Below are 16,306 nucleotides of genomic sequence, written 5' to 3'. Positions count from 1 at the left end.
ATCCCACTCATGTTGACAAAATTTTGTTTAAGCTTGTCATACTTTACTGAGCCAGGAGTCCTCGATTACATTTGTGTATAGAACACAATCTTCTCTTCACAAGACCCAGGATAGACCATGGGTTAAGACATCTGACTTGGAATGAAAAGTACTGGGTTCAAATCTCACTCAGGTTGTGTGTCTTTTGTTCTACCTCATCAAACTTTACTGGGCCACAGTCCTCGATTACATTTGTGTATGAAAAAAAATTGTGTCAACAAGACCCAGGATAGCCCAGTGGTTAAGACTGTTGACTCAGGTTGAAGAGTGTGGGGTTCGACTCCTGCTTGGGTCGATGTGTAATTTAAAAGATCAGCTGGAGGCTGCAAGTTGACAAATATTGTAACTGTGTCATTTCTCCCATGTAATGTTAAAATAATAATTTAATTTACTTTTTTTTATCCAATTACAATTAACCTATTTTATTTTATTTGTACCCAGGAGAGCTCATTGGTCAACGCTCTTTATTTATCCTATTCCCACCCACCTCAGGAGTTACACTCACTCGCACACACTCACACACACGCACTCATTCTCACACACACACACACACACACAGGTAACCCCTGAGGTGTCATCATTGACTATTTGACATTTTATTTTGGATTATTATTAGCTTTAGTGTTGACTTAATTTTTCAACTATATGTTAGTCAAAGAAGTAGCACATAACATTAGTCTGTGTGGGGGAGAAGAAGCAGCCCACAATGTATGTCGTCTTGACGCCATACTGCCAAATTACTGACTCCATGTATGGGATTTGAACTCACTACTCCTGTATTAGGAGCCCACAGTGTTGACCATTGAGCTATCCTGGGTCCCAACAAAGTTTGGTTCTCGCTCATATACAAATGTTATCAGTGAACTATGATCAAGGCAAAACAATAAACTAACACCTCCTAACAATGGATTTGAACCCAGTAGTTCTGCATGAGAGGCAGCAGTCTTAACCATTGAGCTATCCTGAGTCTTGTTGGAAGTGTAGTCCGGCTCATTCATTAATGGAATCGTGACATCTGTCCCAGTAAACTACGATTGAGGTGGAGCTCAATTTTGAACTGAAGTTACATATCAAACCAATTGGGATTCAAACCCAGTACCCCCATATTTGAAGATCACAGTGTTGACCATTGAGGTATCCTGGGTTCCATCAAGACAGGATTTTCACTAATATACAAATGCAATCATTTAACAATGATAGAGATGAAACAAAAAACAAGATCTTGTGGATTTGAACCCAGTAGTACCGTGTGAGAGGCAGCAGCCTTAACCATTGAGCATTTTGGGTTCTACTACTTCATGATCTGGATCAATATACCAATGTTACATACCTGTTGTTGAGTAGTTGGTGTGTGCCATGTCTCTCAGGTGTGACATACCTGTTGTTTGTGTGTGCCACGTCTCTCAGGTGTGACATACCTGTTGTTGGTGTGTGCCACGTCTCTCAGGTGTGACATACCTGTTGTTGGTGTGTGCCACGTCTCTCAGGTGTGACATACCTGTTGTTGGTGTGTGCCACGTCTCTCAGGTGTGACATACCTGTTGTTGGTGTGTGCCATGTCTCTCAGGTTTGACATACCTGTTGTTGGTGTGTGCCACGTCTCTCAGGTGTGACATACCTGTTGTTGGTGTGTGCCACGTCTCTCAGGTGTGACATACCTGTTGTTGGTGTGTGCCACGTCTCTCAGGTGTGACATACCCGTTGTTGGTGTGTGCCATGTCTCTCAGGTGTGACATACCTGTTGTTGGTGTGTGCCACGTCTCTCAGGTGTGACATACCTGTTGTTGGTGTGTGCCATGTCTCTCAGGTGTGACATACCTGTTGTTGGTGTGTGCCATGTCTCTCAGGTGTGACATACCTGTTGTTGGTGTGTGCCACGTCTCTCAGGTGTGACATACCTGTTGTTGGTGTGTGCCATGTCTCTCAGGTGTGACATACCTGTTGTTGGTGTGTGCCATGTCTCTCAGGTGTGACATACCTGTTGTTGGTGTACCAAAAAGTTCTATCTTGGTTTCATCTGACCACATGACATTCTCCCAATCCTCTGCTGTATCATCCATGTATCCATTTTGTTATAAACTCAACTCGTCGTATTTGGAGAATACTAAGTTGCATCCCAAGAACACCATACCTACTGTGAAGCATGGGGGTGGAAACATCATGCTTTGGGGCTGTTTTTCTGCTAAGGGGACAGGACGATTGATTCGTGTTAAGGAAAGAATGAATGGGGCCATGTATCGTGAGATTTGGAGCCAAAACCTCCTTCCATCAGTGAGAGCTTTGAATGGTTGACCAAATACTTATTTTCTACTGTAATTTACAAATAAATTATTTAAAATTCCTACAATGTGAATTCCTGGATTTTTTTTTCACATTCCGTCCCTCACAGTTGAAGTGTACCTATGATGAAAATGACAGACCTCTGTCATCATTTGAAGTGGGAGAACTTGCTGACTAAATACTTTTTTGCCCCACTGTATGTATACATTTTACAGGACTCTCATCGTCTGCCTCAGAGACCCAAGTAGTTTTTAGTGTATTATGCAAATGAGCCATGTTAGTCATTGTAGGAGCCAGATCATGTGTGTATGTCACGTGGTGTTTGTGGATGTGTACACAAGGAACAGAAGCATGTGTCACGTGACATAGGTGGCCGTCACCATAAAGAAGGTTTTTTTACCTGTACTCAAGAGGGAGAGAGGAAAGAGTAGAGCTCGGTAGCCATCATTTCTGCTCGGTTGGTAGAGTGGCCGTGCCAGCAACCTGAGGGTTCCAGGTTCGATCCCCGCTTCTGCCAACCTAGTCACTGCTGTTGTGTCCTCGGGCAAGACACTTTACCCACCTGCTCCCATTGCCACCCACACTGGTTTCAAAATGTAACTTAGATATCGGGCTACACAATGTAAAGCGCTTCGAGTCACAAGAGAAAAGCGCTATATAAATATAATTAACTTCACATTAAATCAAATAATTTACTGTATTGTGAATTGTGATTGAAAAGTATGCCAAGAATAAACGTGTGGAATGTTTAGTAAAAATATGTATCATGGAATAAAAACAGTATTTTCCAATAGATGTCCTTTACTTGACATTCTGTCTTGTCAGTCTCCCGCTACGTGTCTTGAAGCCTGCAACAAAAAGTAAGTTTACCACACTTACAGTATAATCTACAAAAGGTTTATGTGTATCAAAACACATGCAAACTTGTTAGCACACGCAAAGCTGATCTAAATATTTGTCGATTAATGAGCAAAATAAGGAGTGCAATCCATCCCATCCATCCATTTTCTACCGCTTATTCCCTCCATTTAACATATTTGTCTTAATGATGTATGCAGAATATATGTTGATTATCAGAATGCCCACAATACTGGGAGGAGAAAATGCAAATACAAATCACTCAACATGAACAGTGAGATTTATCAATGCTGAAAGTGTCCTGCAGGCAGTATCGTGCCTCTTAAAAAGTCTGAAATCTGCGTGCAAACTGACATAGTTGCACACAGGGCTGTGAGAAAGGAGGCCATCACGCTGCAAAGACAACTGACATAGTTGCACACAGGGCTGTGAGAAAGGAGGCCATCACGCTGCAAAGACAACTGACATAGTTGCACACAGGGCTGTGAGAAAGGAGGCCATCACGCTGCAAAGACAACTGACATAGTTGCACACAGGGCTGTGAGAAAGGAGGCCATCACGCTGCAAAGACAACTGACATAGTTGCACACAGGGCTGTGAGAAAGGAGGCCATCACGCTGCAAAGACAACTGACATAGTTGCACACAGGGCTGTGAGAAAGGAGGCCATCACGCTGCAAAGACAACTGACATAGTTGCACACAGGGCTGTGAGAAAGGAGGCCATCACGCTGCAAAGACAATTAACATAGTTGCACACAGGGCTGTGAGAAAGGAGGCCATCACGCTGCAAAGACAACTGACATAGTTGCACACAGGGCTGTGAGAAAGGAGGCCATCACGCTGCAAAGACAACTGACATAGTTGCACACAGGGCTGTGAGAAAGGAGGCCATCACGCTGCAAAGACAACTGACATAGTTGCACACAGGGCTGTGAGAAAGGAGGCCATCACGCTGCAAAGACAACTGACATAGTTGCACACAGGGCTGTGAGAAAGGAGGCCATCACGCTGCAAAGACAACTGACATAGTTGCACACAGGGCTGTGAGAAAGGAGGCCATCACGCTGCAAAGACAACTGACATAGTTGCACACAGGGCTGTGAGAAAGGAGGCCATCACGCTGCAAAGACAACTGACATAGTTGCACACAGGGCTGTGAGAAAGGAGGCCATCACGCTGCAAAGACAACTGACATAGTTGCACACAGGGCTGTGAGAAAGGAGGCCATCACGCTGCAAAGACAACTGACATAGTTGCACACAGGGCTGTGAGAAAGGAGGCCATCACGCTGCAAAGACAACTGAACAGAGAAGCCTTTGTTCTACGTGTGCATGTCATATTTGGACTGTTAGAAATAAAAAGAAGAAGATATATATTCAGCAATATCATTTTATAGCTGCTGGACAACTTAAAGGGCCGATTAAACCAAAGTCTATTAATTTATGTTGTTTTTTAATGGTATTCCTTTTTTGATTTAGAAAATATGCACCGTATTTTTCGGACTATAAGTAGCAGTTTTTTTTTCATAGTTTGGCCGGGGGTGCGACTTATATTCAGGAGCGACTTATGTGTGAAATTATTAACACATTACCGTAAAATATCAATATTATTTATCTCATTGACGTAAGAGACTAGACGTATAAGATTTCATGGGATTTATGGATTAGGAGTGAGAGATAGTTTGTTAAAGGTATATCATGTTCTATATGTTCTAGTTATTTGAATGACTCTTACCATAATATGTTAGCTTAACATAGCAGTTGCTTATTTATGCCTCATATAACCTACACTTATTCAGCCTGTTCTTCACTATTCTTGATTTATTTTAAATTGCCTTTCAAATGTCTATTCTCGGTGTTGGCTTTTATCAAATAAATTTCCCCCCAAAAATGCGACTTATACTCCAGTGCGACTTGTATGTTTTCTTTCCTTCTTTATTATGCATTTTCGGCAGGTGCGACTTATACTCCGAAAAATATGGTATTGAACAAATATATAAACGCAACACTTTTGTTTTTGCTCCCATTTATCATGAATTGAACTTAAAGATCTGAAACTTTTACTATACAGAAAATATATATTCCTCTCAAAAATTACTTACTGGGTGACATGTCCGGTGAGTATGCTGGTCATGCAAGAACTGGGATGTTTTTAGCTTCCAGATCCTTGCAACATGAGTTAGTAAATGTTATTTATAAAGGTGATGGCCTCGGGTGATTAGTACAACAATGGGGCTCAGGGTCTCGTGACGGTATCTCTGCGCATGGAAAATGCCATCAATAAAATGCACGTGGTTTCGCTGTCAATAATAACATACCAAAACCTCTGTATTGTGCCAGACGCCATTGAGTGTGAGCATTTGCCCACTCAAGTTGGTTAAGAAGACAAACTGCAGTTAGGTCGAGACCCCGATGAGGACCACGAGCATGCAGATGAGCTTTCTTGAGACAGATTGATTGATTGATACTTTTATTAGTAGATTGCACAGTTCAGTACATATTCCGTACAATTGACCACTAATTGGTAACACCCCAATATGTTTTTCAACTTGTTTAAGTCGGGGTCCACGTTAATCAATTCATGGTAGTTTCTTACAGTTTGTGCAGAAATGCTATGGTTAAGCAAACCAATTGTTGTAGCAGCTGTCCGGGTGGCAGGTCTCAGCCAATCAATATGGTCTGCGGCTGTGAGGCCAGTTGGATGTATTGCCAAATTCTCTGAAACACCTTTGGAGGCGGCTTATACTAAACGGCCTGGGCTACTGGGTGTGAAGTTGGAGAAGATGCAGGTGGAGGCCCCCTTGGTGTCCTGGGTTGTAGATTACCTGACTGACAGACCACAGTATATGCCACTGCAGGACTGTGTGTCTGACAGGCTGGTCAGCAACACCGGGGCCCCGGAGGCTACAGTACTCTTCCCCCTTCCTCTACACCATTTACACCACCCATTTCCACTATCAATCAGAGTCCTGCCACCTTCAGAAGTTTTCTGATGACTCTGCGATAGTGGGGTGTATTGAGGAAGGTGGTGACGAGGAATACAGGACACTGGTGGAGGACTTTGTCACATGGTGTGGAAAGAACCACCTCCAGCTCAATGTTACGGAGACCAAGGAGCTGGTTGTGGACCTGGGAAGGAGGAGGAGTACTCTGGCGACCCCTCTTTCCATCAAGGGGGTGGATGTGGACATGGTAGAGGATTATAAATACCTCGGAGTACACATGGACAACAAGCTGAATGGGTCAAAACACGCTGAGGCCCTCTACAAGAAGGGACAGAGCCGAATCTATATTTCCTTTGGAGGCTAGGATCCTTCAACGTCTGTACAAAGATGTTGAAGATGTTCTACGAGTCGCTGGTGGCAGGCGCCCTCTTGTACACCGTGGCCTGCTGGGGCAGCGGGCTGAGAGTGAGGGATACATACAGACTGGACAAGTTGGTAGAGAAGGCCAGTAACAAGATGGGAGTGGAGCTGGACTCTCTGGCGGTGGTGTCAGAGAGAAGTCTAGCAAAACTCCTAGCCATTATGGACAACACCTCCCACCCACTACACTCGGACCTTGCAGAGAGAATGAGCACCTTCAGTGGAAGGCTCAGACTCCCAAAATGCAACACGGAACGACACAGGAGGTCCTTCACACCGACAGCCATCAGACTGTATAATGCATATGTTCCTTGACTGCACTTAAATGTAGAATATATTTATATTATTCATACATATTATATTATTTATTATTATCATTGTTTATTGTGAGCGAACTGTGGTGCTGAATTTCCCCCAGGGATCAATAAAGTACTTTCTATTCTATTCTATTCTTATGGCGGAGAAATAAACATTTAATTGACGGGCAACAGCTCTGGTGGACATTGCTGCAGTCAGCATGCCTACTGCACGCTCCCTCAAAACTTGCGACATCTGAAGCATTGTGTTGTGTGATAAAACTGCACATTTCACAGTGGCCTTTTATTTTGGACAGCTCAAGGCACACCTGTCAGGTGGGATGGATTATCTTGGCAAAGAAAAAATGCTCACTAACAAATGTATACAGATTTGTGAACAATATTTGAGAGGAACAGGTATTTTGTGTTTATAGTCAAAGTTTTCGATCTTTGAGTTCATTTAAATTGGGAACAAGAACAAAAGCGTTGCGTTTTTTTTTTTGTATTTAGTATAACTCCTAAAAAAAATGTCTTGCAATATGCAGTTTGATCATTCCTGCTGCAAATAGTATACATACTGTGATTCTATATTGCAGAAAAGGTGTTAGATGATCGATATGTGCTATAATCTAATATAAGCCCCCCTCCAGTGTGGAGAGCATAATAACATGAATGTAGAGGGAAAGAAGTGTTTCCAAGGGCACATAATGCTTCTAGTACACAAAAATAGGGTGATCTGTGCCACTTTTGCTGCTATCAATTGCACAAAGTAGATCACATACAACACGTCCACCAACAGTACATGCAATTTTATAGTTTGCGCACACAGATAAGTGTGTGGGAATTGGATCCTCAAAGATCAGGCTCTTAATATTTTCAGAAAATGGGAGTATTATTAGAATCAGACCTGCAGCTGGCTCTGTATTGTTCTTTTTCCTCCTGCCTGACGTGGATTTCGGTTCTTGCTGAGGTGTGTTTGCTGATCTTCTTCTGGGTGTGGCTTCTTCTTGAGGTCCATTTTCTTCTTCCTTTGCTGCTTTTGTGGGCTTTTTGGCTGCTTTTTTCTTCACTGTGCTGTCAGAGTTGTGTTTCCTGGACACCTGAAGTACAGCCACAATGGGGTTAGATTTCTATGTGCTGGTGGTGATTACCTACTGAATATACCTTTTTCTTGCGGGGGTAATCATGGTCTGCATCTGTATCTTTTCTCTTTTTGGCCTTTGGAGACTTTGATTCTGGTGTGTGAGAAAAGATAAAGACACACTAAGCTTTCTCTTATGTGTAATGGTATCTCAACTATTTTTTCTGGCGTTTACCTTTAGGAGCCATAGGACCTGGATCGCCCTGAAATGACACCATTTTCTATTAGTCAATACATGCTACAAATATAGTTGTTACGTATGAAAATGTGTTTGCATACTTTGAACCACATAGTCCTGCCATTGTGGTCGCGTACAGACTTCATTCCATCCACATAGTAACACTGCAACCAGGCCTCAAAACCTGAGTAGTCTTTCTTCTCTGGATCGTAACCTTTCCCACCTCCATAAACAAAAAGTCTAAATAAGAGGAGCACCTTTGTGTCGTTGTCTTCCCCCCACCCCGATCAACCTTGAAACATGGATTCTTACCTAAGTTCACCACCTCCAGCGGTACTGTGTGGCAAAGTCTGAGCAGGTCTGTATTCTCCTCTTCCATTTTGTCCTTTTTGGCTCCCTTAACATTTTTGGGCAAAATAAACTGTTAATAATCGAGGTAAAATACTTGTTTGTACTTATTTGACCTTTTTGCTATGGATCTCCTTTTTTACAGCTTTCTTGTCTTCACACGCATCCTCTGACTCGAGGCCTTCCAGCACAGTCCGGGCAGGCACAAAGGGTGGAATGTTCAACCTGGAAGACACGCATGGGCATCTTTTCAAAAACAGAAGGTATTTTGTGTGGAAACAGTGCTACACTTTTATAGTAAACACATTTCCAAGTGAAATTAGGAATTGCTTGTTTATTCATCCAAGATGATTAGAATCTGGGGAATACAAAAACATTCTTCACTCTCCTTTTCAGATCACGGTGACCTGAGTATGTATCTTCATTCAATGGTCATTTCTTTTACAGCAGGCTCTTTGGTGAAGTGTAATATTATTGCTTCCTTTCTTTTGACTAAGGAGTCTTGCAAAAGTACTTCACACAGTGGGCACGGCTGTAACAAAATAACACTGCAATGTACTGTCAACATGTACAAAACCCCAAACCAGTGAAGTAGCACGTTGTGTAAATGGTAAATAAAAACAGAATACAATGATTTTTAAATCCTTTTTAACTTATATTCAATTGAATAGACTGCAAAGACAAGATATTTGATGTTGGATCTGAGAAACTTTTTTTTTTTGCAAATATTAGCTCATTTTGGAATTTGATGCCTGCAACATGCTTAAAAAAAGCTGGCACGAGTGTCAAAAAAGACCGAAAAAGTTGAGGAATGCTCATCAAACACTTGTTTCCCATAGCAAAGCAAAATTGAAGATGAGATCTCATGTATGTCTTATATATATCTCCTAGACATAAAAGAGCACTAATGGAGACCAAAGTAGTTTTCTCATTCTTCTCAAATGTATCTCCTGAGAAATAAGGCTCACAGTGAGCACTATGAGAGATCTCATAGTTGTCTAATAGTTATCTCTTTTCCCCATTTCAACTAAGACCAAAATGAGAGATGAATGAGCTGGTCTCCAATATGTCTCAATTATGACTCAGTGAGAGAAACACCTGGTTTTGTTTCTCACTACTCACTGTTTGAGTTCTCAGATGTCTCTTTTCTATTTCGGCAAAAAGACAATTGATGAGTATTGGTTTCAATATGTCTCAATGATGTCTCAGTGAGAGATATACTTGGTTTTGTCTCTCACTGCTCACTATTTGAGTTGTTAGATATACCCGTTTTCTAAAAAAATGCATTCTAATGGGCTCAATTTAGTTATACCTCAATCATATTCCAGTTGATCTCATGCCAACATTGGGAGAAAATAATGAATTCAGACAATATGGATATATGGTCTGTAATCTAAATGGTTTATTTAAATAAAGTTGGACTTAATTTGTTGATTTCTTATCCACACGTCATGTACAGTAACTCAGTGACTACAATTGTGAGATTTAAAACTGAACCCAAACAATACTGATATGATCACAAGACACTTTGTAAGAGCTTTTAACATTTGTGAACTTTCTAGAGCAGTGGTTCTCAAACTCTTTTAACAAAGTACCACTTCAGAAGATATTTGGCTCTCCAACCACCATCATAAGGACTAATATTAAAATGCAGTAGCATAGTAGGCCTATGTATTCATTAAAAAAGACAGTGGCTTTATTAAACAAGTAAATGTAATATATTTGCCACTGAAATATTACACACAATGCAAAAACATCATCAACAATGATACTCCATATACAGTACCTATTTACAGAATCCACGGCAACATCACATCAGTGTGTATTTTCAGAGCATTTATAACAATGATTAAAGATTTGATTTGTGGCTTTTTAGGCCAGTTCAGTTCTTCATTATTTCAAACTTGTCAAGTGTGTTGGGGAAATGAACTGCAATCACTATGCCAGGCATAGATGTGAAGTCAAGGAAAACAACTTTACCCAATATGTCATCCAAGAATACTACTGTACTGCAGAGGTTTCCAATAGGGGAATAACATGACTGCATGTCTCATATGTTACACTATCTTGCAGCAAAGAAAAACCTGCATGTTTATATTCACCAACGAGGGCCCATTTGGCACATGAATGTGCTGTGGTAAACAAGAAATCAATCTGTACATACTTTAAAAAAAGGATGAGAATCTTTCTTCTGACACACTGGTCCCACAAAGCAGGCATTTTATTTGTTTACTTTCTATTGGCCCAAAACAATTCTTGGAGGATTTATGTAATATAGTAGGCGATGATGCAGAGTGGGATAAAAAAAAGTTTTGGAACACTGTTTAAGCAGTCTGTGTTCAGACTATCGGGATAAAGCAACTTGAACATTTTGAGCATATGGCTTAGGGCCTTACCTGTGACTTTAGGACAGTTTACATAACCCATGCTGATCAGAAGGCACTCTGCCATGGTTTCTGATGCATTGTCATGTATTGGTTTGTCTGTTGTGTCCTTGAAATTGGACTCTTCTGCACACTCCTCACTCAAACCATCTTCAAATCCTTCATTAAACGTATGTCCGTCATTGTACATCCAATCCCCTATATCAGGGAGAGCTTCCTCAAATGATTGAAATGGATCATACTCAGCATCGACATGTCATTCAGTTGTTAGGCCATCAGGAGGATGTATGAGGGCTGATCTGGAAAATGGTTTTCCATTCTCTTCGATGGTCAGAAGTAGAAATATTTTCATGTGCTGAAATTAAAATAGAATACAAATCACTAAAGGTTTTTTGATAACATTTTGTCACAAGGCAAAACGTATAACATCTCAGCATATCGCTCACATTCTTACACTCCAAAGTTTGTCACATTTGAGCAGGATTTGCTTTGTGACAAAATTCACAGCAAAACATTATTCAGCCACAGAAGACGGTGGGTGTACCTGGCAGGTGGGGAGAGGCTTGATGTTCCAGAGTGGTACATCCTGCACGGTCACCTGAAGGTTGGATGTGTTCCATTTGAAGAGCAGTGTTTTGGGCTCCTTCAGGGGGCACCGCCTCATGCAGTGTTACCCTGCTGCTACCCCCTGACACAAAGAAGAGGAACCAAAAAACTCTAAAGATTCAAATCATTGAAAAAAAAAACAGACAAAACAAGAAGGAAGTTGACATAAATTGAACACATTATACAAATCCAGCTAATGGAATGCATTTCCTTTTTCCCCACATCTTGAGCGCATTGTAGTTCATGTTTACGTATCTTCTGTGTTTGTGGTAACACATCATCCACAGTGTTAAATGTAACTCATCACAATACAACACACACTATAAAAAGAAAGTTGTGGATGCTAATGCCAATCATTAGTAAATACACAACAGCAAACCAAACCTATGAGAAAGGATCTTGACGAGGGATGCAACATTATTGTAAATATAACCTTATTTTGATTTCAAAATTGTCACAATAATGCCGTGATGTGTGACGCTATCAAACGAGAACACCAGTCGCTGTGTTTTTTTCTGACAATATTAAGTGGGCTCATCTGAGAAGTAAACTGGTTCTCCCATGAAAACCCGCCGTGTGGGAAAACAAGGTTCAAACGGGACATTATAGAAGGGCGAAAAAGTGGAAGTGTGCAGGAGTGATGGGAACGTTTGTGCTTCGGTTAGCCGAGGAATTGTTGCTGTGAAATATTTCTGTGCCTATAACTGTCGTGTTAGTTGAACCTTAAACAAAGTCTGCATACTGCAAGGTAAAGCATGCCACGTTCATCCAGACCATTTCCAAATCGACTCAGAGCCCTTGCAGCTCACCAGAGGAAATGTGGACATGCACAAAATAAGACATTTGCTGACACTACACACCACAATGTCTACAATAAGTTAGGGAATAGGAGTAATATATTAGAATGAGTTATATGTTAGAACCGTTATTTGGAAAATATCGTTCATGTGAAACCAAGATGTCAGCAAGGGAAAATATGCATTTGTGAGGTATTTACATGATTAAAAGTCAAATTATTAGTTAACTCTTAAGAATCAGTATTCTACAAACTAATACAATTTGGACTGCAAAGGGCAGTTTCTTAGGAAGTTCAAAGTTTAAAAACACTCAACTAAACAGCAGTGATGTAACAATATCAAAATGTCATATCACCGTTACTGTGACCAAAATGATCACTGTTTGCATTATAATGGCAGTATTGTTGAATGTGCTAAAAAGGTCATCAAACCCACAATAATACCAAGTTGTATTGAAAAAAAAACATACCGGACACACAGTATAGTTTCTTGGCAAAAGAAACATTATTGTTCTACATTAGTTACACTGGATGTTTACTGTTTATGTCAGTTTAAAGACACTTATTTGAAAATGTTGGTTTTTGTGTGTTACTTGAAATTCTGCACCATTCCTTTGCACCTAAAATACCTGTTTTTAATGATAAATATGATTACAACATATGAAAATGATGTTTGTGTTCAATTACAGTAAGTGTGTTTATCCTAAACATTCCTCCCACGTCATTTAACACACTTTGACATTTTTGTAACAATATCTTACCCTGGCTTTAACACTATGACGATATCATACCGTGAAATGTTGATATTGTTACATCCTTAGTCATGACCTGATGTTACCTACCAGCTTTAACTTGGAGGTGAAAGGTTCCAAAAACATGAATTACACATGCTGAGATAACTCCTATTTGAAGTTTCATTCTTCATATGTGCTAATATAATCAGGGTCAAAGAAAGCAATATTTTCATGTTTGTTCCTGACAAACTGTGGACAGCTTTTTATCTGTAAATCTCAATCAGAACTAATTGACTTCAAGAAAGAACAGGCATATACATATAACTTACTTGGACATTGCTGGTCATTCTCCACATTCACATAGGTGCATGCTGCAGGACGGGATGACTGCAGGAAGAAAAAGAAAGTATCACATATTATATCTGCTGCCAGTTTAATGCACCACCACTATACCAGTCTACTCAGCAACTTTACAGTCCTTCTTGATCTTTTATTTGATTCCACTTCTTTACCAGTTCTTCTTCATCGTTTTCCAGCTTTTCCTTTTGTCATTTCGACACTCCAATACTATATAAATCAATCAATCAATCAATGTTTATTTATATAGCCCCAAATCACAAATGTCTCAAAGGACTGTACAAATCATTACGACTACAACATCCTCGGAAGAACCCACAAAAGGGCAAGGAAAACTCACACCCAGTGGGCAGGGAGAATTCACATCCAGTGGGACGCTAGTGACAATGCTGACTATGAGAAACCTTGGAGAGGACCTCAGATGTGGGCAACCCCCCCCCCCCTCTAGGGGACCGAAAGCAATGGATGTGGAGCGGGTCTAACATGATACTGTGAAAGTTCAATCCATAGTGGCTCCAACACAGCCGCGAGAGTTCAGTTCAAGCGGATCCAAGACAGCAGCGAGAGTCCCGTCCACAGGAAACCATCTCAAGCGGAGGCGGAAACCATCTCAAGCGGAGGCGGATCAGCAGCGTAGAGATGTCCCCAACCAATACAGGCGAGCGGTCCATCCTGGGTCCCGACGAGCGGTCCATCCTGGGTCTCGACTCTGGACAGCCAGTACTTCATCCATGGTCATCGGACCGGACCCCCTCCACAAGGGAGGGGGGGACATAGGAGAAAGAAAAGAAGCGGCAGATCAACTGGTCTAAAAAGGAGGTCTATTTAAAGGCTAGAGTATACAGATGAGTTTTAAGGTGAGACTTAAATGCTTCTACTGAGGTGGCATCTCCAACTGTTACCGGAAGGGCATTCCAGAGTACTGGAGCCCGAACGGAAAACGCTCTATAGCCCGCAGACTTTTTTTGGGCTCTAGGAATCACTAATAAGCCGGAGTCTTTTGAACGCAGATTTCTTGCCGGGACATACGGTACAATACAATCGGCAAGATAGGATGGAGCTAGACCGTGTAGTATTTTATACGTAAGTAGTAAAACCTTAAAGTCACATCTTAAGTGCACAGGAAGCCAGTGCAGGTGAGCCAGTATAGGTATATATGTATGTATATATGTATATAAAGGTATATACAGTATAGGTATATATGTATGTATATATGTATATAAAGGTATATACAGTATATATGTATGTATATATGTATATAAAGGTATATACAGTATATATGTATGTATATATGTATATAAAGGTATATACAGTATATATGTATGTATATATGTATATAAAGGTATATACAGTATATATGTATGTATATATGTATATAAAGGTATATACAGTATATATGTATGTATATATGTATATAAAGGTATATACAGTATATATGTATGTATATATGTATATAAAGGTATATACAGTATATATGTATGTATATATGTATATAAAGGTATATACAGTATATATGTATGTATATATGTATATAAAGGTATATACAGTATATATGTATGTATATATGTATATAAAGGTATATACAGTATATATGTATGTATATATGTATATAAAGGTATATACAGTATATATGTATGTATATATGTATATAAAGGTATATACAGTACAGGCGTAATGTGATCAAACTTTCTTGTTCTTGTCAAAAGTCTAGCAGCCGCATTTTGTACCAACTGTAATCTTTTAATGCTAGACATGGGGAGACCCCAAAATAATAGGTTACAGTAATCGAGACGAGACGTAACAAACGCATGGATAATGATCTCGGCGTCTTTAGTGGACAAAATGGAGCGAATTTGAGCGATATTACGGAGATGAAAGAAGGCCGTTTTAGTAACGCTTTTAATGTGTGCCTCAAAGGAGAGAGTTGGGTGGAAGATAAATACAGACAAAGGTTGCTGGAATATAGCTGGAACTTCTTGTAAATGTAAAACTCTATATTATGTGTTCAGTAATGTATATTGTTCCACTTCAAATGTTCTCTGAACATTTATTTCTCTCATTGTTATTTCACTTCTTGTTATTATACTTACCTCGGTGGAGGTAACTATCACAACTTCTAGCAAGGTGCTTGCGGCATTTATAGCTCTATTTCCGTAACTGCGTGACGTTCCAGTAGTTTAAAACAAATAACTGGTGTGTGTTAAAGTCATATAAATACCAAAAGAGAAACAATAAATGGTATTACTTACTTTCAGTTGTTATTCCTTCGATGCTGAATATTATTTCTTCCCATCGAAATCATTACATCCGCCCACTTAATGCGCATGCGTGTTTTTCAGGAAAAGCCAATCTGATTGGACAGATTCATGGAGTGCCGTGCCAAATCTCGCGATCTCAGGATTTACATCAAGTTCATTTTCTCCTTATATGTCCATCTGAAAATAGCCCTTTTTGGCTAGGACATCATTTTCAAATGATTTGAAAATGTATGCTTTCTATCAGACGGCGGCGGACATGACGCGTTATTTGCCATCAGTTAACGTCAGAAGAAGAAGAAGCGGGGAAACAGTAGGTGGCGTAACACTTGAAGGTTGTCAGTGCGCCTACCTTCAACTAAAACAAGGAAGAAGAAGAAAGCCAACACTTAGTTGTTTTTTTTAAAGGTTTATTTATAAATGTCAACAATTACAAACAGTAAGACAAACAACAATATACAACATTATAAAACATTATGAAAACAGTACAAAACAGCGCCAGGGGGTTGTAAGTTCAAAATAATAAAAACAAAGAATACAAACATATATATATAAATAATAAACAAAATGCAAAGCCGTAGGCTTATTCAGATTCATCAAACAACTTCAATGTGGAACACAGCATCATCGTTTTCACAGCTTTTTTGTTGTTAGAGGTAGAGAGCGTTT

At 40.1% G+C, this 16,306-nt stretch overlaps 1 protein-coding gene across 2 annotated transcripts; it reads right to left on the bottom strand.

The window, feature by feature from the left end:
- Window positions 1-5,630: 5,630 nt before the first annotated feature.
- LOC133545388 (endonuclease 8-like 1) lies at window positions 5,631-15,923 on the bottom strand. Of its 2 annotated transcripts, XM_061890899.1 has the most exons (7): window positions 15,632-15,923; window positions 13,355-13,412; window positions 8,622-8,730; window positions 8,470-8,554; window positions 8,259-8,380; window positions 8,155-8,182; window positions 5,631-8,073 (listed from the first exon to the last, which is right to left on the bottom strand). In XM_061890899.1, exons 2-7 carry the CDS (start codon window positions 13,360-13,362, stop codon window positions 7,961-7,963), a joined length of 465 nt encoding a protein of 154 aa, XP_061746883.1. In that variant the 5' UTR covers window positions 13,363-13,412; window positions 15,632-15,923; the 3' UTR covers window positions 5,631-7,960. The 2 variants fall into 2 exon arrangements, 1 of the variants encoding a protein (XP_061746883.1); XR_009804816.1 differs by having other exon boundaries at window positions 8,018-8,554; window positions 8,622-11,577; window positions 15,632-15,715.
- Window positions 15,924-16,306: the final 383 nt, after the last annotated feature.

Source organism: Nerophis ophidion, linkage group LG28, assembly GCF_033978795.1.
Source record: "Nerophis ophidion isolate RoL-2023_Sa linkage group LG28, RoL_Noph_v1.0, whole genome shotgun sequence".
Lineage (NCBI taxonomy): Eukaryota > Metazoa > Chordata > Actinopteri > Syngnathiformes > Syngnathidae > Nerophis > Nerophis ophidion.
The sequence above is the reverse complement of the archived record's forward strand: the minus strand, read 5'-3'. Positions and strand labels throughout refer to the sequence as shown.